The sequence below is a fragment of the Salvia splendens genome, chromosome 5 (genome assembly GCF_004379255.2).
Source record: "Salvia splendens isolate huo1 chromosome 5, SspV2, whole genome shotgun sequence".
Classification (NCBI taxonomy): Eukaryota; Viridiplantae; Streptophyta; class Magnoliopsida; order Lamiales; family Lamiaceae; genus Salvia; species Salvia splendens.
This window is the reverse complement of record NC_056036.1, coordinates 2999318-3023314: the sequence shown is the minus strand read 5'-3', so window position 1 is coordinate 3023314 and position 23997 is coordinate 2999318. Positions and strand designations below refer to the sequence as shown.

At 36.9% G+C, this 23997-nt stretch overlaps 4 protein-coding genes across 11 annotated transcripts; 3 read left to right on the top strand and 1 right to left on the bottom strand.

The window, feature by feature from the left end:
- The first annotated feature begins 519 nt into the window (after positions 1-519).
- Positions 520-5923, top strand: LOC121803669. Of its 2 annotated transcripts, none has more exons than XM_042203300.1 (2): positions 520-1080; positions 4964-5923. In XM_042203300.1, exons 1-2 carry the CDS (start codon positions 892-894, stop codon positions 5465-5467), a joined length of 693 nt encoding a protein of 230 aa, XP_042059234.1. In that variant the 5' UTR covers positions 520-891; the 3' UTR covers positions 5468-5923. The 2 variants fall into 2 exon arrangements, 1 of the variants encoding a protein (XP_042059234.1); XR_006051095.1 differs by lacking the exon at positions 520-1080 and adding an exon at positions 4493-4883.
- Positions 5924-6276: 353 nt separating this feature from the next.
- LOC121803665 (alkaline ceramidase-like) lies at positions 6277-9885 on the bottom strand. 6 transcript variants are annotated; one of them, XM_042203295.1, is made up of 4 exons: positions 9747-9885; positions 8222-8316; positions 7709-8003; positions 6277-7107 (listed from the first exon to the last, which is right to left on the bottom strand). In XM_042203295.1, the coding sequence occupies exons 3-4, from the start codon at positions 7957-7959 to the stop codon at positions 6594-6596; spliced, it is 765 nt and encodes a 254-aa protein (XP_042059229.1). In that variant the 5' UTR covers positions 7960-8003; positions 8222-8316; positions 9747-9885; the 3' UTR covers positions 6277-6593. The 6 variants fall into 6 exon arrangements, with proteins under 6 accessions (XP_042059229.1, XP_042059227.1, XP_042059230.1 ...); XM_042203293.1 differs by having other exon boundaries at positions 8222-9885; XM_042203296.1 differs by lacking the exon at positions 8222-8316 and having other exon boundaries at positions 9671-9885.
- A 2736-nt stretch (positions 9886-12621) lies between these two features.
- On the top strand, positions 12622-17762 carry LOC121803664 (probable methionine--tRNA ligase). 2 transcript variants are annotated; one of them, XM_042203290.1, is made up of 14 exons: positions 12627-12877; positions 12992-13136; positions 14195-14348; positions 14476-14631; positions 14824-15054; positions 15162-15305; positions 15479-15569; positions 15689-15795; positions 15910-16024; positions 16770-16888; positions 16967-17032; positions 17122-17250; positions 17329-17472; positions 17560-17762. In XM_042203290.1, the coding sequence occupies exons 1-14, from the start codon at positions 12757-12759 to the stop codon at positions 17677-17679; spliced, it is 1842 nt and encodes a 613-aa protein (XP_042059224.1). In that variant the 5' UTR covers positions 12627-12756; the 3' UTR covers positions 17680-17762. The 2 variants fall into 2 exon arrangements, 1 of the variants encoding a protein (XP_042059224.1); XR_006051093.1 differs by lacking the exon at positions 17560-17762 and having other exon boundaries at positions 12622-12877; positions 17108-17250; positions 17329-17470.
- An 855-nt stretch (positions 17763-18617) lies between these two features.
- On the top strand, positions 18618-23880 carry LOC121803662 (eEF1A lysine and N-terminal methyltransferase-like). Its single transcript, XM_042203289.1, has 17 exons — positions 18618-19123; positions 19482-19583; positions 19662-19728; positions 19815-20002; positions 20222-20482; positions 20925-21008; positions 21103-21150; positions 21290-21360; positions 21591-21639; positions 21910-22090; positions 22200-22321; positions 22554-22634; positions 22711-22785; positions 23000-23060; positions 23148-23208; positions 23299-23449; positions 23557-23880. Exons 1-17 carry the CDS (start codon positions 18716-18718, stop codon positions 23749-23751), a joined length of 2205 nt encoding a protein of 734 aa, XP_042059223.1. The 5' UTR covers positions 18618-18715; the 3' UTR covers positions 23752-23880.
- The last annotated feature ends 117 nt before the right edge of the window (positions 23881-23997 follow it).

Sequence of the window (23997 nt, the reverse complement as noted above, 5' to 3'; positions counted from 1 at the left end):
TCTATCGAGCTATTTATACAAGATGCAATCAAGAAATAAAATCCAACTAACTCTATTTCCCAAAGTTAGTTATAACCGCTACTCGGCTCAAAACCGAACTCTTCCTTCTCGGCTAGTTCCAGCTCAAAGCCGAGCTTCCTTCTCCTGCCTTCTTCTTCTCGGCTAGTTCCAGGCTAGTTTCAGCTCGGTAAGCCGAGCTTACCGAACTCCTTTCACCGAACTCCTTTCTAGCCGAACTCCTTTCTAGCCGAACTCCTTTCTAGCCGAGCTAGCTCAAAGCCGAGCTTCATTTCTTGATCTCTTCTTTGAGCTGCAGCTCGGCTCCAACACTCGATCAAATCAGTAGTTTGCACGGACACACTTTCACATTATTGATAATATCTGATAGGAACTAGAACGATTACACTGAAAGGGAAATGAACACTGAAAACGAGAATGATACTCTACCTCGGATCAACAATCCTGTGGTCCCCCTCCTTTTATCAGCCGCTATCCACCTCATCATTCGGTTATCTCCGCTCTCCACACGCCACCACACTCCCACCACACGCCAATGCGAGATAATCACTTGTTCTTATTCATCACACATCCTACTCGCATGACTAGGTGCATGAGTCACCATCTACGTTGCACGCCGACGTCAGCTCCTCCGCCAAGCATGCAACATTCCCAAACCCCAATCTTTTCATCCCCAATTTATTGCCTCAATTTAACCCCTTTTTCCAGAACCCTAACACCTTCCTCCAGCTCCAACAGCTGTTTCAGAACTTGAATCTCCCTGTTCAACTGAATCACGAACATACTGCTTTTCAAGCGCCGTATCAGAATGAATATAATAACAATGACAGCAACAATAGCTTCCCGCAACAGCACGTTAAGGTTGAAAATGAGATGGCTGAGAAAGTTGATCAGGCGGCGAAGAGCGCTTGGAAGGACCTTTTGAAGTCGAAAGAGAATGTTTCGGCGTGGAGAGTTTCGCAGGCAGCCTTGTTGGCGGTGAATGCTGGTTCCTGGGAAAGTTTGGGGTTTCCGATGCAGGAAGGGCCTTCGCTGAAGAGCATCATGGTTACAGAAGAGAAGGTAAGCAAATTATACTTTTATTGGAATCACAAACCATTGACCTTTCAATAGTTTTTATTTCTGTTTTTAGTGTGCTACTGATTTGTAACTGAAATTTATTAAGGTTGATAGAGTAATCGATCTTTAGTACTCGACACTTCTGTTGCTTTGCTACTAATTTGTGTTGATTTGATTATGAGAAATATATTTGTGAATTACACGTAATTATTTGGTTTTATTTGCTGCAACATTATCAATTTATACCCTCTTTTTATTTCAGCTTAATGTTCATAATTTGATGCTGGTTTGTTATTTTTTTTAAAGATCAATGCATTCATACACTGCTTTGTAGCGGCTAGAAAAATTACTAAGTTGTATGATTTGGAAGTGGCAATATGTGAGAGTGAGGGCGTCAAAAAGTTTGAAGAGCTGGAATTGGGTCCTTTGGTGAAGCACCCACTTGCTGTGCATTATTTTTCTCTGACTTCTAAAGTTACTGAAGTTTACACAATAAGAACTAAAGAAATAATATCTTGCCTTTGTGAGTTTATTGATACTCATTTAAAGGAAAAGTATTAGGCCATCCGCATCCATGTCTCTTATCCGTCTCTTAACTGTCTCATCTCTTCATTATTCATGGGTCTCACTGTACTTTTCACTCCATCTTTTAACTAAGAGACAACACTTGTATCCCTCCATCTCTTAACCATCTCATCCCTTAACTATTCATTCAATTTTATTTTTTATTTTTATTTCCAACAAATTCAATTAATAAAAACACACTTCATTAAATAAAATAAAATTACAACTTAAAATTCTAAAAAAAACCACATTAATAAAATCCAAAAAAAAAATACATAATTTAAAACTCAAAGAAGCAGAAGAAAGAGTTGTCTAATAACGATCATGTGCGTCTACTGGTTGCCAAATTTTGCCCAAATATACTCCATTAGATCCACCTGGAGTTGGGCGTGGGCGGTAGAATCACGTGTCCTTACCCGAACAGACAGCCGCTCTTGCAAAAACGGATGCACTCCACTGCGAGGCGGACCACTTGAGGTAGAGCTTCCCGGGGTTACAGGGTCGAACCAATTTCCCGCCTCAGGTCCTTCGTCGGCGACAATCATGTTGTGCAAGATTATGCACGTATACATGATGTCGACCATATTCTCCATAAACCACGTACGAGCCGAGGCTTTGATAATGTTGAATCGAGCTTGAAGAACCCCGAACGCTCTCTCCACATCCTTGCGAGCAGCCTCTTGCTTCTGCGCAAAAAGAGCCTGTTTTTCGTTCATCGTCCTGTTGAACATCTTCACGAAGGTTGGCCACTTCGGATAGATGTCGTCGGCAAGATAGTACCCCATTTTATACTCGCAGTTGTTAGCGATGAAGTTGATGGCCGAAGCTTTACCATTCAAAACTTCGCTGAAGAGGTCGGATTGGATGAGCATGTTGACGTCGTTGTTTGATCCGAGGACCCCGAAATATGCATGTCAAATCCATAGCCGGTAGTCGGCAACGGCCTCGAGTATAATAGTGGGGTGGGTGCCTTTGTGGCCGCTCGTGTATGGCCCCTCCACGCCACAGGGCAATTCTTCCATTGCCAATGCATGCAATCGACGCTGCCAAGTATCCCGGTGAATCCGTGCACTTCTTCGTGAAGTCGGAGCAAAAACTGACAATCTGCGGTGCTTGGCTTCCGGATAAATTCGTCGGTGAAGGCTGCCCGGACGCCTTTGCAGAAGTTCATCAAACACAGTCTGCTAGTGCTTTCCCCAATGTGCAGGTATTCGTCGAATAAATCCGCCGTCTGTCCAGTAGCAAGCTGACAGATTGCTGCAGTACATTTCTGGAGCGTCGTGTGACTGGGACGGCCAACGGCGTTGAACACTTCTTAGAAGTACTCTTCCCGGGCTGCCAATGTATTTGCGATATGCATAAATAGCGGTTTCCGCATGCGGAAACGGCGACGGAAGTAGGTCTCTCCCCATACCGGGTTTTCACAGAAATAATCACGTACCAACCTTGCGGCTGCTTCCTCCCGGTTATGATGGAGGTAAATCCGGGATCACCTTTGAGGCGCCGCAGCTTCCTCCTCCTCCCTACATCGATCTTCCTCCATACGTCGATCTTCTTCTAGCAATTCTTCCATTATTCGACGAATTTGCTCAAATGGATCCATGAATGGATTAAATTTGGGAGAATAATAATGTTTTGAGATGAAGAATGTAGAGTGTTTGAATGAGAATAGAAAGTTTTTTTTATGGTGGATTAATTTGTGGGAATGATTTGATATTTATAGAAGTGATTGGGGGCTTAAAAAATATAAAAAAAATTAAAATTTGTAAAAAACGGCTATAAACAGCTAGTATATTTTTGAAATTGTTTTTTATTTTTTGAATTTTTCCTGAATTTAAAAAAAACAAAAAAAAACATTTTCAACGAAAAATAAAGACGCCCACTCGTGGGCCGGCGAGTGGGCGTCACGGACGAACCAACGCGCGTGGCGAGCCGTTTCGCGCGCTGCCTCTCCGCACCGAGACACGGGACGGGATGGGGACGAGACGGAGCCCGCATCGCTGTCTCCATGCGGTCTCGTCTTTCCGAGACGAGATAGAGCCCGCATCAAGACGCGATGCGGGTGCTCTTAGAGCATCCACTATAGGGGCGGCGCGCCAGCCGCCCCGGAAATGCCGAGGACACGGCTATCTATAGTGGGCGGGGTGTCCGCCACGTAGCAGACAAAATTTTCGGGGCGGTAGGGCGATCGACGACTAGGCGGTTAGGGCCGGATGATTTTTTTTCATTTTTTTTAAAATTCAATTTAATTTACCTATAAATACACCTCATTTCCCTCATTATTTTCACATCATTCCAACTCTTCACTCATACTTTCTCTTACTAAAATTTGTGGATTCCATTTGTATTAAAAATGGACGATTTGTGGAATGATGCGTGGAATTCTCTGATTCAAAAGGTGCAGAACCAAGCCGACGAGGAGGATGCGGCGCGCGGTGGAATTGGCGGAGGTCGCGATCCCTCGTGAGATTATTGCTCGTCGGACCATCCAACTAGACCATAGCGAAGCGCACCATCAGCCAATGACAGACTACTTTGTGGAGAACTCCCGTTATCCACCCGAGATTTTCCGTCGGCGTTTCAGAATGTCGCAACGGCTCTTCACCCATATAGCGACGAATTTGGCGGAGCGGTACAGGTGCTTCACCCTCCGGAGTGATTGTACTGGCTGGATCGGGCTGTCTACTTTTCAGAAATGCACCGCTGCAATTAGGCAGCTTGCCTATGCCGGACCGGCTGATATGTTCGACGAATACCTACAGATGGGTGAGACGACTAGCCTAACGGTGCTCAGGCAGTATTGTAAGGGGATCCGGGAAATCTTTGGTCCGGAGTTCCTATGAAAGCCAACCTCTGATGAGTGCCAGAGACTGCTAGATATACACGGTTCGGTGCACGGTTTCCAGGGATGTTAGGGAGCATCGATTGCATGCATTGAGAGTGGAAAAATAGCTCGGTGGCGTGGAAATGCCAGTTCACTACTGGTTTCAAAAGCAAAGGTCCATCGATGATTCTGGAAGCCGTTGCAGACTACCGCTTGCGGATATGGCATGCGTATTTCGGTGTTGTAGGTTCGAACAATGACATCAACGTTCTAAGATATTTTCAACTTAAGCAGTCTTCTTTTGAGAATCTCAAACGTCTGAAGATTGTTGTTGTTGAAAATTTGTTTTATCGGTATAAGATAAAAAAAATCTGACATTGCATCAAAGAAAAGATACCAGTGCAACTGCCTTCTGCAGGTACTTAATGAAGATGCATCCTCAGTTAGGGCCTTGTCGATTTGAGTTTTCATTTCTAACTCCTTTACCTGATTTTGCAGGAAAACATTTTATACTGCCGTCAGGAATCAGATTCACTCTCAATATTTCTGGAGTTATCTTGTTTATTATTTGATGGAACTCCTGAATTGCACTTTGCAAATTTCCTTCAAATGATCAAGACCATGGCTGAATCGGGTGCAACAGAGGAGCAAATAGAATCGTTCATTATGAATATCCAGAAGGTGCCAAAGCTCCCTGATGAGGAGGAATCCATCTGGTCTCTTCAATCTGCCTCATCATTGGTGGAAAATTATGCTGCACCCATAGCTTCTGGCTCTGGGAAGGTTGAGGGTTTGAGCAATTTACAATCCAAATGCAAACCAAATGAATTTAAAGTTGATGTTAATTCAACAGCTCCTGGAGCAGTTTTAGTTGGGGTAGAGGTTCCAGAACTCCAGCCTAATCTTCTGAGTAACTTGGAGGCATCCAACCTGAACGTAGTTGCGGATTCTCTTGATCTCGATTCCTCTGATACCACAGATGTTCGCCCCCCCAGTTTTTAGTGAGAAGGATCCGGCACTTGAGCAGGCATTGCTCACAGGGAGATTAGGGGAGCATGTGGCTTTCAAATATTTCATGGAGGGAGAAATTGGTGACCGTTCTGTGAAATGTGTGAACGAAACTAATGAAACTGGACTGCCTTACGATATTTTACTGGAGGGTGATCACAACACTACTGAATATATTGAAGTAAAAGCAACCAGATATGGTAGCAAGAATTGGTTTCTCATATCTATTAGAGAGTGGCAATTTGCCATTGAGAAAGGTGAATCTTTCAGCATTGCACATGTAGACGGTGTACAAAAACCCAGCCAGATTGTGTCAGCTGGGTAATCTGAGGTTGGCAGTTGTGGTTCCAAAGCAGTACAAATGTTCGTAGGGGTGTCCAAACGGGTGGTAGGTACTATCAGGTAATTCCAACCTGATATGTGATGCGGTTGGCAGTTTTGGTTCCAAAACAGTTGAGTTGTCTGTAGGTGTATCCAAATGGATAGTGAGTATCAGGCAATTCCTGAATCGATATGTGTAATGCTCAATCGATGAGAATTGAGAAGTAGACAGTTCGTGTTAGAGAAAATTTTGAAAATGTGTCTATTTCTTAATCCATATATGTTGTATATAGGGATTAAGAAATTTTCACCTCAATCAGCGATACATAGCATTAGCAATATGGTTTGGAATGTTTATTTGATGTCTTTGATGTTTGGAACAGATATTCAGATTGTGTTTTAAAATTAGATAACAAATTTAAAGGTTGGAACTTGAAAATACAAAACGGGTATTTTGAACTTTATCTGAAAACCCAATATCATAATAAAAATATAAAATAATTATTATCCCAAAATTCGAAAGAACAAATATGCTACCTCATAATATTCTACTTTTACAGTCACCGGAAAATCCAATCGACTAAGACTAGAAACTCTTCTTGTCACACGATATATGAAAATATGCTACCTCATAATATTCTACTTTTACAGTCAAAATTTAAATATCAACCATCTAAGTTTACTTCCAGCTATCATTTACATACATGTTTCAAAACAAAATTAAAGAGCAAAAAATGAATCTCAGTTTTTCCCAACCAGCACGCAACATACTCGCACTTTCTCACAATTAATATCCATTTCACTGTGCTTTTGGTTTTTGAATGTTCACGTAAGGGAACATACCCAAAAAGTGCTTTACTTTTGGATTCCACCCTCGTTGTTGAGCTCGGCAGAACATCAAAAACGTGTTGGCGAAGTACGAGTTGAAACCCATTAAAACATGCCACAAGGCATGACCCTGTGGATTGAAGTGCCACAGCGAAATATCCTTGCAGAAGAGGAGGTCGGCTAGCCAGCAGATGGTTGCCGTCACAAGAGTGGCCACATAGAGCTTTGCCAGCCGCTTAGCAGATTTGTCTTCTGTGTGAATGTAATACTTGTACATCCTGGGAATGCAAAGGAGACAAAGCAGTGCGTAGTGTACCTTGAAACCAAGGTTGAAGCGAACTTGTGAGTGTGCAACTGCGAATGCTGCGCCATAGAGAAACAAAAATGTGGGCATTGTACTTCGATAATGCCAGTCGGGAGAGTAGAGAATGTAGATGTAAAGGAGCATTTCCCACACCATAGGTGTTTCGTCCCCTTGCTGCTGCCTGAAGGAATTCAAAATAATGGGTTATAATAAAAAATAGTGCCAGATATATCAATACTAGATGCAGCTTAGATGAACTATTTCACAGAAACTGTCTGACTTGCATAACTACTTTGGATATACCCTACATTTGGATAAGATTAGCTAAGTAGGTACTCAAAACTATGACCATAACCTCATACTGTCTTAGCCCCTCTATATGAGACCAACTTCAAGCATGCTACAGAAATAGTCAATCAGCTTGCTTATAACAATTTGTAGCATAATTAAACTAAAAGCCATGTTACATCATAAGCCTCTCACTTGTCTAGTACACAGGACTCATATAAATTCTCTTTTATTTAAAATCGCAACTGACAATCCAAATTTCTAACATTTGAAATTTGTTCCAACAACAGGTTTCATTAATTGTATATGGTGTCCCCTAATGAACAAGCATTACTACACTCGACTCTCGACTATCATACAAAATGTAGAGACAGACGAGAAGCAGTATTGTCCACTACATGTCGCATGTTTAAAGATGATAGTAACACAGAAGGACATAAATCTGATTTCAAATAGGAAAGCAGAAAAGGCAAGGACACAATAAAAGAACTTACAGTCGCTGCAATGTGGCATGATATATCATGCTGCCAATGCCAAGTATCATATTTGATAGGTGAAGGACGCTGAACCTTTTCTCAAATCGATATTTCAGAGAATTAACAAGGCCAATTAGTGCTAGTAGGATGCATGGGACATTAGATATGGTGTTGAAAAATTCGGCAATATAGGATGAGTGGACATAATTCATCTCACACCACTCATGTGTGGATGTCACAGGGCCCCAAAAACTTGACAGATCTTCCATTTCTCAGTACTTAAGCGTGCTCAGACGTTACTATTTCTGAAATCCTACAGTGAAAATTTAATGTATTATCTGATCGAGTGTGCAGGACAGATAATGAGCCAACCAAGAAAGTGTAAAACTAAAAGAACCTTCATGATCAAATATAATACTATAAATCGATTCAGAGGTAATGATGGAAAAAATGCTTTAATTAGAAACGATATACTTTGACCATCTCAACGACATGTCAAATACAACTGAGCCATGAAAATCTGATTAAAACCTTTAATTTTGATACACTTCCAATAAAGCGAACAGCCTCGCTTAATGCCTTAATCTAATTTCAGAACTCCAGTAATTCCGGCTGGAAATAGAATTCTGAAACAATTTACACAAGTCAGAAATAGTAGAAGCAGCATGAACTAAATAACATGTTCGCTTTATTTGTGTAATTTTGACATATGCACACATACCAGCAACAGAGCATCTATGAGGTCTCAAGCATTAACACATTCAAGTAATCAACAGTACACCATTCTAGTATGACCTTAGGATCTACAGCAATATAGTGGATTACAGGGCACAATCAATAGTGTTTTACATTGGGATTGATCTTGAGAAAAGAAGTGATTTCTTCATGCAATCTTAACATGAACACTTTGAAAAGCACATATCCTTTTTACAGCCTTTCTTTTTCATAGAGCTTTCATAATCAAGGTGGGATAATCACTACTCAAGCCATTTCAGCATTTCTCCCATTTCATTGGGAAAATTTCACTTGGTTTGATAAATTTACTTCAGAGCTTGTTCACTAAAGAATAAAGGTATTTGACCAAATAAGCATGCTGCAGACAGGAGAAGGAATCACAAATACTAGACAAATAGAATCAAAAGAAAACTTGAGATCTTCAAGAGTGTCTATTCCATTTGTCTATGGAAAATTGGAAATTGAACCAAGGACCAACAGAAAGAGGGGGGGAAAGGATAAGAAATAGATCTGACAAACAAGATGCAATCATAGGTTAAATTAACCCGCTCTTACTTTAATAGCAATATTAGAAAATAGTGTAGAAATTGGCGATTTATGTAGAGTTCTGAAGTTGAGGAAAAGTGGCTCAAGTCACACATGGAGCTGAAAAACTCTACAAAATGTCAGAGCTCGGTGGTGTCATGTGGTGTCATCAACTACAGCATGAGGAACTACACACATGACCACATAACATCAATAGTATTTAGCAGAAATCTCAACTCTGTTTCTTATCTAAAAACCTATGCTGCTATGCATGGTTGCAGTTACTAAGTACTAGGCTGATCAATAGGCAATAATAGTACATCCTTCCTACAAGAGCTCTAAAATGCATCTAAACAGGACATCAGACTCAGCCACCTAGAATTTTTCACATTTTGGAAATGTAAACAAAAATCAACCTCCACATTCAATATAAATACCAGAATACTCCTACAAATGAAACAGTGAACATGAATAAATATGTTCAGAAGCAACAGATTAGCAGATGTAAAACGATAACAAATCAATAATGCTAAACTAACATCCACCTAACCGATCTCTAAATCAAATATTCAACAGCACGCAGATCATTGAAAAACATCCCAAACGAGGCATCGATCGTTCCTCTCAACAAACCGCCAACCATTTCCGAAAAGCAACTATCCATATCCAATAAATCATTAAAAAAATCATTATAATTAGCTTCCTCGATCGATCAAATACCTACACCGCTTAATTTTCCGCATTACCACCACAAACACGCGCACATGAAAATCGTCGATTCACAAAGCAAACTAACCTAAAAACTCAGATCTGCGGCAGCGGCCGCTGCGTTCACACAACGAATCCTTCGAAATTCGGCAGAAATAATACAGATATCACAGCTGCATATGTCTACGCGAATTGAAATACATAGCCGGATTTTTTTCTTCCTCCCTTTTAACTTATTTTGCAATTAGAAAATTATATTTAAGATTACTATGTTTAAATACTCGTTTTACTACAGTATATTCTTTTGTGCTGTATATATTTTTAGAGGTAATTACATGATGCATACAAAATGTTTTACATTTACTTCAATTTAATATAAAAAAGATTAAGTTTATATATTTCATACAAAAATTTACATTAGTGTTTTAAATTAATACATTCTGTTAAATATTTTAAACACTGTTAGTTAGTTTATAATTTATCCAACTTATAATCATAATAAAAGAATAATTAGAGATTTAATACAATTAATCACTCTAAAAAAATAATAGTCAATATCATTTCTTCCAGCAATTGATCGTGGTTTAAACAAAAATTTATCACTCAATATACGCTATTTTTATTGTATTCTTTATTGAACACAGTATAAAATAAGTCTATATTTCATCTTTACAAAATGACTAATTTGAGCTTCAAACAGTAAATAAGTCAATATTTAATTTTTACAAAAAAAATTCAATATCTTTTTAGTTGTATTCTCCATTGTTACATGATAAAGCTTCAACCATAAAATGCAATAATTTGATGGTGAAGAGTGATGATTTTTTTTTCTCTATGTTTTTCATTTTTGTGAGTAATAAAAATAACTGTGTTTGAAATAACTAATGAAAGTTTTAATTTAAAACTTTTTGATTAAATTTGAAATATTGATGAAACTTTTTGTATATGATGTAATCGGAAGTAACGATGTTAGTAGGGACTTAACAGAAAGCATTATTTTGGAACACTAAGTAAACTTTTTTTGTATGAAATATGTAAACTTAATACTTTTTGTACTAAATTGAAATAAATGTAAAACATTTTGTATGAAATATATAATTACCTCTTTGGGGTAATTTTTTACATTTCATAATATCAGCTAAATCAAATCTGATTTAAAAATAAAAGCGTAGTCTGAGAGTAACGTTGTCTTTAGAAATTTGAATGATAATTATTGAAATCACAAAAATTCTCAACTGTCTCAATTAAATTTTTATTAGTTTTTAGTTTTATTAGGTTCAAAATGACATTATGCTATTATTCACGCAATCACATTAATATACGTATGTGTTACTATTCATTCACATCACAAAAAATTTACATGTGTGGGCAACGTAGCCCCGCATTTACTCATATAAGATTATCATGAAAAATTGAAAATTCCACGATTTTTCATTCTAATTCGGAAGTGTGTAACTGACATTTGACCAAAATTTGTGATTTTATAGACAACCTAACTCTTTTATACTCCCTCTGTCCCAGTTAAGATGACCCATTTCGTTTTTCGCATGTTTTTGTAAAAATTATAATAAATAGTTAAAATGGAGGGAAAGTAAATTAAGAGAGAAAATAATATGGAAGAGACTCTCTTCTACATTAATCTCTCAGCTACTTTACTTTTCCTCAACTTTAACTATTTATTATGATTTTTACTAAACAAGTGTGCAAAACGAACTGTGTCATCTTTAATGGGACAGAGGGAGTAATATATTTCTAGTTCAAGGTTCCAACCTTGTAGGATATATTCTTTTTTATTTATCCATTACTTTTCATAATGAATTCATGAAGTTTCGTAGCAAAATTTATTGTATATTATGAAAACTTATTTTATACTGTAAGCTGACCTCTCTGCTATTCTCAAAATTATTACTACTATTATAATAAGAGAGGCACATCTAAGCAACCAAATGTATATACTACCCTTTTTAGTGAAATTCATAATATCATGTGATATGATGTGATATTCCCTCGTATAGATGAAGTATAGAATTTCGAATTTGTGCGATTCTAATTGATAATAACATAAATTGATACCACTATATCAGTTATCGTTTTCACACTTAGATAATAACATAACTTGATATGATGTGATATTCCCTCTTTACTGTGCATTGTGATCAATTATTCAGGCAATTAGTAAATATTAAAGTACTACCAATTTGTATATTGGAGAGTTGTGCATATTATTTTGCTTCTTTACACGTATCTACTTTATTCAGAAAATAAAGTTAGATTCCATGTTTAATTTGGAAGGAAGATGTAAAATGACTATTTTTATATTGTGTAATATTTTAGAATAGTTCCTATAATATGTAGAAATGTAGTATTTGTGATGAGTCATAAGTCATAACACCTTATTAGTCAGTGATTCATTTTTCGATATAAATTTACATTTAAGGTATTAAATAAATAGTAAATAAATTAAAAAATTTATTTCAATTAAAAAACTACACATTGTAATATACCGTCGTAATATGCAAATCGCATACATAAGGAGAGTGTTGTAATGACTCAATCTTGATCGATAAAATAGGTATTTCTTTGTTTACCATATATAATCCACTCTGGATCTAAACAAATTTAATCAATATAAGAAATAATTAATTAAAAAAGTTAGTATGGAGTATATAATAGTACTCCCTCGGTCCCAACTAAATTGAGACATAACTTTTGGACATGGAGATTAAGAAATTGAGTTAAAAAGTAGGAGAGGGGAATAAAGTAGAAAAGATAAAGAGAGAATAAAGTAGATGGAGGAATAAAGTAAGAATGATTGAATGTTTTATTTTTTTGTTAAAAATGGAAATGACTCAACTTAATTGGACATTCCAAAGAGGAATATGACTCAACTTAGTTGGGACGGGGGAGTATTAATTTTTATAAAATATAGTACTCCACTAGGATAATTTATTTATTAAAAAAATAAAAAATGACATAAGATTATAAGAAAATGGAAATTAGGTAGACTCAAGTTGAGAAATCAGTTGGAATGGCTGCTATAAGAAACTGGCAATCTGACTTCTCAGCAGAAGGATATATTTTAGAAAGTTTATCGAAAAATGGGCGATCACATTCACAGCGCCGCCGCGAAGCTGCCGATACAAGGGAAGCGGAACATCCTCATCACAAGCGCCTTGCCATATGTAAACAACGTCCCCCACCTCGGCAACATCATCGGAAGTAATTCCCGCTTCAATTTGCGTTTCTATATATATGTCGATTGCTTGCTGAAATAGTAATTTTGCGCCTCGGTTGAATTTCTCATGTTAAGTTCTGTTTGGGGAACTGATTTAGGTGTTCTGAGCGCCGATGTCTTTGCGCGGTACTGCCGGATGAGGGGCTATAACGTGGTCTATGTTTGTGGCACGGATGAATACGGCACTGCAACAGAGACTAAGGCAATGGAGGAGGGCTCTTCCCCCAAAGAGATCTGTGACAAGTAATTTGCTCATGTTTCGATACTACTATTTCATTATTTATTCGAGAATATGGAGTATTTTTTAAATGAAGTACGTAGATAAAATTAACCACGTACATTAGCTGTTGATGAATAAGTATAAATTAACTTAGAAGGAAGTACCTCTGTTTTACTAGAGAAAAACAAACAAACTTTTTGTGTGTGTGTTCTGTGAGAATTTGTTCTGATTCTTATGTGAAATTGCTAGCTATATTCGGAGAATCATTTCTTAATAGTGCGTTAGAGCTGGTTGTAAAGCTAAAGTAAGCGAGTGGTTTTATTATCTTTAACTCTGTTTATATCATAATATTGTCAAAGGATATGTCCACCACTATAGACTCACTGTCTTGCACCTTAGCCCTTTTTGCAGTTTGTTAATGTTGATAATATATGAAAAAGCCATTCAACTTCAATTCAGGAATAAAAGATATATTATTGAAATATGAAAACTACATGTAATATTGAAATCAGATTATTTAATTCTGTAAACTTAACCACAGCTTAACTCAAATAAAACTTTTACCGTATAAGATTAAATCCATGTGAAAATTGCAATAATGTTATTAACTTTGAATAAAAAACTAGATTTTTCTTGAAAAAAGTTGCGTTTTAGTTTTAAAAGACACACAGAACATTAGCTTGATCAAGTAGAAAGTGGATAATAATTGAAACAACTATAAGAATAAGAAGTTCTATCAAATTATATTTTCATAATGTGTTGAATTATAGTTTGTTACCTCTTATATTAGCCTATGTATGATGCATCATATAAGTGAGTCTTTTTACACCAGAACTAATAATGATATGACATAACATAATTCAGTTATCTGAATGCTTAAAGCGAATTATCACATGTTTTTATAACAATGTTTTATGGTAAGATGTGTATAGCTTTCTATTTGATCTGGTGCTGCACATTCCACTTTATTATGAAGTCGAATACAACATCAATACGTGATTGATCAATGGAAGTTGTATATAGTTAGGCATTTAGGCCTGTGCTGAATTTTTCTCTGACCCAACTTTTGTTGGTTGAGCAGATACCATGCCATTCATAAAGATGTATACAAGTGGTTCGGTATAAGCTTTGATGAGTTTGGCCGCACCTCAAGTCCTCAGCAGACAGAAGTCTGTCAAGATATTTTCAAGAAACTGTTGCAGAATAACTGGCTTTCTGAAAACATAATGCAACAGGTCCAATGTTATTGCCTAAACTATTTAGTTTCTGGCTCTGTACTTTTTCTGGTCATCAATTCCTGTTTGCATTTCAATTTCCCATTTTCTCATGGTTCGTCCATTAAATAGTTTTTCTCTCTTGCAGCTATACTGTGAAACATGTAAAAGATTCTTGGCAGATCGGCTTGTGGAAGGTTGTTGTCCGACACCAGGCTGTAACTATGATTCTGCGCGTGGAGACCAGTGTGAAAAGTGTGGGAAGCTTTTAAATCCTACAGAACTACTAGAGCCAAAGTGCAAGGTGTGGTCATATCTTATTGCCGTAGCTGTAAATTCATTGTCATAGATTATCTTAGGCAATCTAAGTTCTTTAATCACTCCTTATCTGACCAACTGCTTCACCCATTTCTAAATGGCTAGATTATGATAGAATGATGATTCATTTCCACTCAGGGGATTGTGATCAATTCTACTGTTCCACCTTCATAAACAGGTTTGCCGCAGCACTCCACACATTTGTGATACAAACCACATGTTTCTCGAGCTTCCTTTACTGAAGGACAAATTAGAAGAATATATAAACAGCATGTCAGTGATGGGAGGGTGGAGTCAAAATGCTATTCAAGCAACGCATGCTTGGCTCAGAGAAGGGTTGAAACCACGATGTATAACGAGAGATTTGAAATGGGGAGTTCCTGTCCCACATGAGAGATTTATGGATAAGGTAAAATCAGATGATGCAATGTATGGTGCAGCATAGATGGTTACAGAAGTAAAATGGTGTTATATTTCTGCTATAAATGACTGGTCTATTTACAATGTTACCATTAGGTATTCTATGTATGGTTTGATGCTCCAATCGGATACGTCTCGATCACTTCATGCTACACACCAGAATGGGAGAGGTGGTGGAAGAATCCTGAAGATGTTGAGCTTTACCAATTCATGGGCAAAGATAATGTTCCCTTTCACACAGTAAGTTGTCAAAATTGTAAACTTGCACTCTGGAGATATCCACTTTATAGAGATTCAGTTTTTCTGAGTCTACAATAAACTTTCACTTCCCATGAGGTTTCGATTATTCTTTTGGTAGCTTTTCTTATATTCTGCATACTTTCTAAAATTAGCGAGTATAATTTGATTTTCAGGTGATGTTTCCTTCCACTCTTATTGGAACAGGTGAAAACTGGACATTAATGAAAACCATAAGTGTTACAGAGTATTTGAACTATGAAACTGGTTAGTCAAAGACTCATATCACAGTAGTTCATAACGTAGCACTTAGCTTTCTCAGTACTGTGACAGTCTGGCCGTAAATCTTCACCTGGCTTAAACTGTTTTCCTGGTTTTAATGTCAGGAAAATTCTCGAAGAGCAAGGGTATCGGCGTGTTTGGAGACAATGCAAAAGACACAAATATCCCTGTAGAGGTGTGGAGATACTATCTGCTGACAAATAGGCCAGAGGTAGGTTCTACGCTACACACCTTTTCATCAATGGCCCATTCAAACATAAATATAAGCCATTATTATAAAAAAAAATGAAGAAGGATTTCTCTTTGGGCAACATTTCATCTTTAGGTATCGGATACACTATTCACATGGGCTGATTTGCAAGCAAAGCTTAACAGCGAGTTGCTGAATAATCTTGGAAATTTTGTCAACCGAGTCCTCAGTTTCATTGCAAAAGCCCCAGGTGGGTCAACTGTTTCTGTTTATCAATACAAAAAAACTTGGTCTTACATGTGATTCCTTGTTTTCTTTGCATAAACTTCTATTTGTGAATGTACTTAACTGATTTTCCATTACTAGATTTAAAAGCAGATCCAATTTGTAGGAATTTCCTTTGCATTGTTGAAGCTAGATTATATGCTCATTCATGAATGACACTATGGACAGCTTAAAAATTGAGATCTAGAGCCTTTGGTTTGATCCCAGTGTCTAACATGGAACTGGACAAGAATGCAGTTTCTTGTCTTAGGATGGATAACCAATAACGATCTGTTTTGTGTTTCATTCTTTGGTTCAGTTCTTTGTATTAGGTGCAGAGGCCCCTAATAGTTCGTGACTAAAGTACGCAGGTCGTGCATGTTGGATATTGGTTTACACGTATGGATTCCATGAGGTTGATGTGGAAGAGGCTAGTAAATACTAAAACCTGTGGGGTTGAGAAGGAAACAAGAGAAGTTTCAACAGTTCCCTTGAAGTTTCATCTTCTGAAACTCAGAAGTGCACACGTTTTCTTATCAGAAGCAGAATATTTTGGTGTGCTTTATTTTATCTAACCTAGAAAAAAATTGATTGTAGTGGCTAGTATTCACTTCTAGATTTTCGTTGAGTAGACCTCTTGCGTATGATTTCCGCGCCTACTAATATTCACCTCTGAAAGAGGTCCTTACACTTCCATTAGCACTTTCTAATAGTTTTTTTTACTAGTTCAGGTTCAGGATATGGTTCGATCATCCCCGATGCTCCAAATGCAGATACTCATCCACTGACTAAAGCATTGGGAGAGAAGATTGGTAATTTTGTGGAACAGTACATAGATGTAATGGAGAAGGTAAATGAAGGCACTAATGGTCTTATTTTGCTACTGAATATTAGCATGCCTTAACATTCTGGACCGCGTTTGGTGTAGGTGAAACTAAAGCAAGGCTTGAAGATTGCTATGACCATATCTGGTGTAGGAAATGCTTATCTGCAAGTATGAACATTGCCACGTTTTTTGTGATGATTTTGAACTCTTTGCTATTAGGTTGATCAGATGTTGAACATGCAGTTATCCTCGTGCAGGAAAGCCAGTTCTGGAAGCTCTACAGGGAGGATCGACCTTCTTGTTCCGTGGTCATGAAAACTTCACTCGGATTAGTGTATCTTCTTGCTTGCCTCTTGGAACCTTTCATGCCGTCCTTCTCCCTTGAGGTGAATTACTGCATTTGTGCTCATAAAGATATCCATCACCGTGGTGCTAACGCTAAACAAATATTTTCTGATACATAGGTGCTTAAGCAGCTCGATTTGCCACTTGAAACGCAATTTTCGCTCTCTGATGAAAACAGTGACGTTGAAAGGGCTAGAACGCCGTGGGTGATCCTACCTGCCGGTCATAAAATTGGTACCCCGACGCCATTGTTTAGAGAAATGGTATAGTTTGATTTTTCTACCTTTCTACCTGTAGTATGGTGTTGAATATCAATTGTTTGTGTTTATTAAATAAATAATATGATGCAGAGGGATGATGAAGTGGAGCTATTCAGACAGAGGTTTGCTGGAAGTCAAGCAGATAGGCTTGCTAGGGCCGAAGGAGAAACCAAAAAAATATCTCAAAAACTCAATGAGACTAAGATTTGAAGTATGCTGTCAAATTTGTTTTACAAACAAGTATAATTGGTCACTCTTGTGTGTTAAAATAGTGGATTATTTGTTTTTGTCTATATATTTTACATGGTGATCTGAAACAAAAAAGCAGATCAATATTAACAAAAAATCACGTACTATTATATTAACATGGTAAAACAAAGTGTTCCTTATATGACATTTGAATTTATGTAATGTTGTTCCATTACTCTTGAGTTGGGTGAAAAGATAATAAGTCGAGTCACTTAAAATGACACAAAAAGAGTATTTTTTTTCAAGTAAATGAAGCTTTATTACAAAAGAAATGGTAGTGGAGTACCTTTTGAAGATACTAGTACTACTATAAAAATGCCCACGAAACACACACTCATATTAATTGCTCAAATCAGACTTTAAGAGTGTTTGGCTGAATTTATAAACTATTTATAACTTATATACTATACTCTTAAAAAGTGTTTGACAAAATAATTTACTACTATTAAACAACTTAAAATTGTGTAAATAACACATTTTCATAATTAATAAATTCTTAAAATAAATTCTGTTAAACAAGCTTTACCAAGAAAACTTGAAATTAAACACAAAAAGGAGCCATATCACATATAACACGTTTTAACAAGCAGATAAATATTTTCTTAAAACTAAATGAGATTTTTACTAATTGTTGGTTGAGGAGGCTAGGCAACCAATCGAATGTGTGCGAACACATGTCATGTTATAGTACTATATCTGATGAAAGCATAAAGGTAAATATCAAGCACTTGCTTGGTCGACATTTATCATTTTTTTTAATTTTAATATCTGAAAATAACTATTGAAAAACATATTATACTTTAATTTTCAAAACAATTTATAGTACTATTAATGTATAGTATTTTTAAATAAATGAGTAATGTGGAGTTGGACCAAATCATACAAACAAATGGTGATCATAGTGTATATTCCATATATTTTGGTCTGAAATAACAGTTGCAGTGCGCAGTTAAACCCCAAATCAACTCCAAACTCCCTGCAAAACCCTAAACTCGCGATGGGGAAGAAGAAGAGCAAGCAGCAGCGAAGAATAGCGAATGGAGAGCAACAAATCAAGCAAGAGGAGATTCTGAAAACCCTGGGTGACTTCACAGACAAAGATAATTGGGACAAATTCTTCACACTCCGCGGCAGCGAAGATAACTTCGAATGGTACGCCGAGTGGCCGCAGCTCCGGAGCTTACTCACGGACAATCTCTCGTTCCCCGAGAAGCCTCCCAAGGAGGTGACTATCTTAGTGCCGGGTTGCGGGAACTCCAAGCTCTCGGAGCAGCTCTACGATGCCGGATTTCAGAGCATAATGAATATCGATTTCTCGAAAGTGGTTATTATGGATATGTTGAGGAGGAACGTGAGAGAGCGGCCGGATATGAAGTGGAGAGTTATGGATATGGCCGAGTTGCAGGTAATTGCAGCATGTTTTTGGCACATCTGTGAGTCATGTGTTAGTTTGTGAGTGATGTGCATCGACAGATTATGGATTAAGCTACATTGATTAAGTATTCGAGAGTTTGATTATAGAAGTTTGTGAGTAATTTGTTTGATCGTGAGCAATGTGTTTATGGATGCCAGTGCATTAACAAATTTGGTTCTGGATTAAGCTATGCCAATTGAGTTATCTAAGATTTGATTATGGAATAATCTCTATCAATTAAGTGATCTTATCTAATAATCTAATTGATGAACATATAAACACATTAATAGGGATATATTGCCAGAAAGAGCCTTACGTTTTCTTGATGTTCGCTTCACTTGTTTTTAAGTTTGATGGTGAGAGCTTCAATGCTGTTGTGGACAAAGGAGGCTTGGATGCTTTGATGGAGCCAAAGCTCGGTTCAAGATTAGGCATTCTCTACTTAAGCGAGGTATTGGATATTGATACTAAATTGACCTCCCTTGCATGATAGGCCAAAACGTTGATTTTATGTGTAATGCATTCTTAGGTAAAAAGGGTTCTGGAAACTGGAGGAAAATTCATTTGTCTCACCTTAGCAGAATCTCATGTCTTAGGTATGGTTCCTTTGAATATCACCTTTTCTTATGATGGGCTATGCCCTTGGACCTCTCTCTCATATTCCTCATAATTTTTTCCGCAGATTTACTTCTCCGTGAATTTCGATTTGGGTGGAAAATGAGTATCCATGCCATTTCTCATGGGCCACCATATGGAACCACCCCGGAACTGCAGACTTTTGTGGTAGTTGCTGAGAAAGATACTCCTACTTCAGTATCTGATTTATCATTGTTCTTGGGTGAATATTCTATTCAACGACATGGTAATCAGGTATATCACTTTCCATCTTATTATGAAACTCAATAGGATATATCCTATTGGCATGATTTTGGAATAAAAAAGACAATATACTTTCAATAAGAGTTCAAGTAATCTATTTTTAACTACTTTCAGTTAAGTTGTTATCTTGGACATTCTCTTTACTTAAGTCAAAATTTATTTTATCCATTATACACTGAAATATAAATTTGCCTTGTCAACATGGTTTAGGCTCGTAATCTATATGAAATGCTTGAAAAAGAAAGACATACTCGCACAAAATACTCCAACAACTCCGACATGTCGTACACAATGGAAGACTTGAGACTCGGGGCAAAAGGAAACATTTCAATGCTTGAACCTGGGCGTAGGATAAAGCTCATCTTAGGTGAACCTGGAGTATCCAATTTTTTCTATAATTGCATGCTTCTTGATGCTAAGCCAGACTCAGGACAATTTGTCTATCCCTATGGTGTATTCATTGTTCCCCAAGTAAGTCTCTTTTCACCAATGCATATTATATTGTTCCACAAGATATAGTCGCTACTGTGTTTCGTATCTGTCATTTTACAGACAATTGGATATTCTTTTGTCATTTGCTTGCATTAATTATTAGAGGGCTTTCCTAGTATGTAAATCAAATATCGACAAAGCAACTCATTTTAGGGGTTATAAAGTGTGGTTGTATGACAAGTTTTAGAACAACTTTTAAGTTTGAACTATTAAGAGATAATGTTGAGGTCTGTTTCATCTGAACCAACTTCCAAGTTGAGATCTATACGTATTAACTTTTGTTTCTTCTTTTTGCCATGCCATCGTAATTTGATCTTGTCCCTTTTTCTACCATAATTCAGTTGTTGTGGCCTACTTTTGTTATATACAGTATTTGTTTTAATCAAGCTGGTGTGTGATGTGACCGAACTTTATATTTAAGTTAAGAGCTCATGACTGGCTTTACACATCAGAAGAAGGGCAGTGGCTTATTGTTGTAAGTGCAAAGGCTGCTAGGTTGTGCATGGTAAGCCTTCTTGTCACTAATAAATTTAGTTTATTATTCCTGTATGCAATTTCTATTTTGTTTCTAATAATTAAATTTTCCGCATTGACTTTAGGTTTTTCTGGATTCTAGTAATTCCATTTTTCCCATGCAGTCCATCCAGGTTAATATCTTACTTTATTTGACATGTTAGAATGGTTTCGTTTTCTTGCTGAAAGTATGATAACATCTTATATTTTGTTATGATAACATCTTATATTTTGTTATGATAACATCTTATATTTTGTTTTTCCTTATTTTAGTCGGACCTTTCTCCTTTAGTCAAGCAGTTGGCTCCAAACTACGGTGACAATGACAATGACTTTCAAATTCCGTATGTATCCATTAGTTATTACTTATCTATTAGTAGAATGTCCATGATCAGATCATTTGAATAACATTCCCTGAGTTCCTGTGTCCTTCTTGGATATACAATATATCTATATGTTTGTATGTGTGTGGGGGGTGGAAGTTGTCAGTGCACGTGCCTTAGATATTCAAATGTTATTTTTTTTTCACTTGCTAGATTTTTTTGGTTTCCTTTGTTCTCTTTTCTTTTGGCAGGTTTATGGCTGCAGGTGATGGAATTAAGAAGCGAGATATTGTGCACCAGGTTAGATAACTGCCATCTTTTATTTTATATTGCAAGATGTGTTTGATAATAAATACGGAGTGTATTTTTAGGAAGACTTGTTTCAGATTCCCAAGTTCATATTTTGTCTCTTAGACCTTAGTGCCCCTTCCTTGGTTGTGCTGAGTTTTCATTATGATATTAATATGTTGGACACAAATTCTTTGCTATTTCTTGTCCCAATCAACTTCTTTGATGATTAAATATCACCCAACCATTTGCTTCTGATTTTTTGTCTTTTTGTTAATGTAGGTTGAATCTGACTTGACTGGTCTAATCATCGTGGATGATGTGATCTATGAAGCTATTAATAAAGATGATCCTTATAAAGGTCATAAGTATCGCCGTCTCATTTTTGAAAGATCTGAGAATCTGGTGCAATCTGAAGCTCTTTTATCGTCAAAATTTGACTCTCACTCATCTAGGACTCCTGGTGAGGATCTGATCTCCCTATGTGTGCGTGTTTGTACAGTACATTCTATACAGCTACAAATATGCATTTTTAATTTGCTGACCCATGTGTTCTGTCTTATTTTGGGCAGCTTTAAGTAGTGAAGCGGAAGTTATTCACAACCACTTAGCTAGTCCATACCACAATGGGATTATTTCAGGAATAATGTTGATCTCTTCACATTTGAGCATAGCTACCTCATTTGGAGGCCTGGTGAGCGATTTCCTCACTTGCAAAAGACCGATGTGCATTAAATTCTGTCTGGCTTAAGAAGGCCATGCTTTAGTATGCTTTGCTTTCTTATCAATGTCTAGATTAGTATTCAAAATGAATATTTTTTTATATTGTTATATTATCACTTTGCCTTTGAACCGTCCATAAATTTTGTTGTGTGGTTGTAGTTTTTGAATAACTGGACTTAAGGAAACTCTTCCATGCTTTCTAGGTAAAAACAGCGGTTCTTGGTCTTGGGGCGGGACTGCTTCCTATGTTCATGAAGAAAAATCTACCCACCCTCCAGATTGAGGTTTAGTTAAATTCTGATACTTTACATTCCTGATTATTTTGCTATCTCGCCCTTATACAAATTCTTATTTTCATAGGTTATCGAGTTAGATCCAGTGGTATTGGATGTTGCTAGAGATTTTTTTGGTTTTGAAGAGGATGAGCGCTTGAAGGTAACACTATTTTTGAAAATAAATCCCGAATTGAAATTGTAGGGGGTTAAGATGCTTGGCAACTTCTTATTTAAGTTCATGAAAATATATGCATTACTTATAGTACTTGTTATTTTAAACTACAAACATAATGTTACATAAAAGAGATGCATATGGTTTAAATTCGACTGCAGGCATTTTAAAAATCTTCAATCCATTTTATGTTCCTTTGTAGGTACATGTTACAGATGGAATTAAATTTGTCAAGGAGATAGCAGATTCTAAGGTTGAGGGAGGTAAAGTTACATCAACTATCTGTGAAAATAGAGAAAACTGTGCTTAACTAACCATAATGTATTATATAATCGCATTGTACTGTCCAGAAGAAAAAAGCCTCAGAAAAATTGACATTCTCGTAGTCGATGTCGACTCATCAGACACAAGGTAATGTAGATATCTTAACCGGCCATTCATCATCTTCATCTTCATCTTCTTCCTTAATTTTCTCAATGCGTCTATGACAATCTTATCCAGTTCTGGTTTGACATGCCCTGAAGCGGATTTTGTCGAAGAATATTTTCTGTTGGCTGCAAAAGAATCACTTTCTGAGCAAGGTTTATTCATAATCAATCTGGTCTCGAGATCCTCTACCATGAAAGATGCAGTGTATACGCGCCTGAAAAAGGCAAGAACTATAGTGATGTAGAAAATAGTGTGATTCCGATTCAAGCTAATTGCACCATCATGTTAATTTTGATACGTTTTTCAGTTTCTTCTCGTTGCAATTTGCAGGTATTCAGCAACATCTTTTGCCTCAAGATCGAAGAAGATGTCAACGAAGTACTTTTTGCGCTCAAGACCGACTTCGCCATTGAAGAGCAGCATCTCTCAGAAGCTCGTAATGCAGTTGCCAGATATTCAGAAGAGGCAAAGGAGTGGGGCGAAAAAGTCGTGCATCTCTCAAAATCGATCGAGCTACTGAGTTAATGAAGGAGGAGATGGAAGTTGTACAAATATTTTGTTTTCCTTCTACATATACATGTATGTAATACATGTATACTAGTATAACTTTCTTAATTTATTTTATATAACAAAACTGTCAGTTTGCAGATAAAAGATGTTTCAGGACAGTTATTTGCCTTTTGCATTTTTGTTTTATTTGAACAGAAATAGGACTAAGACTTTGGTAAGCAGAAAATGTTTAGAGACATCCAATTATAATAAAACTCAAAC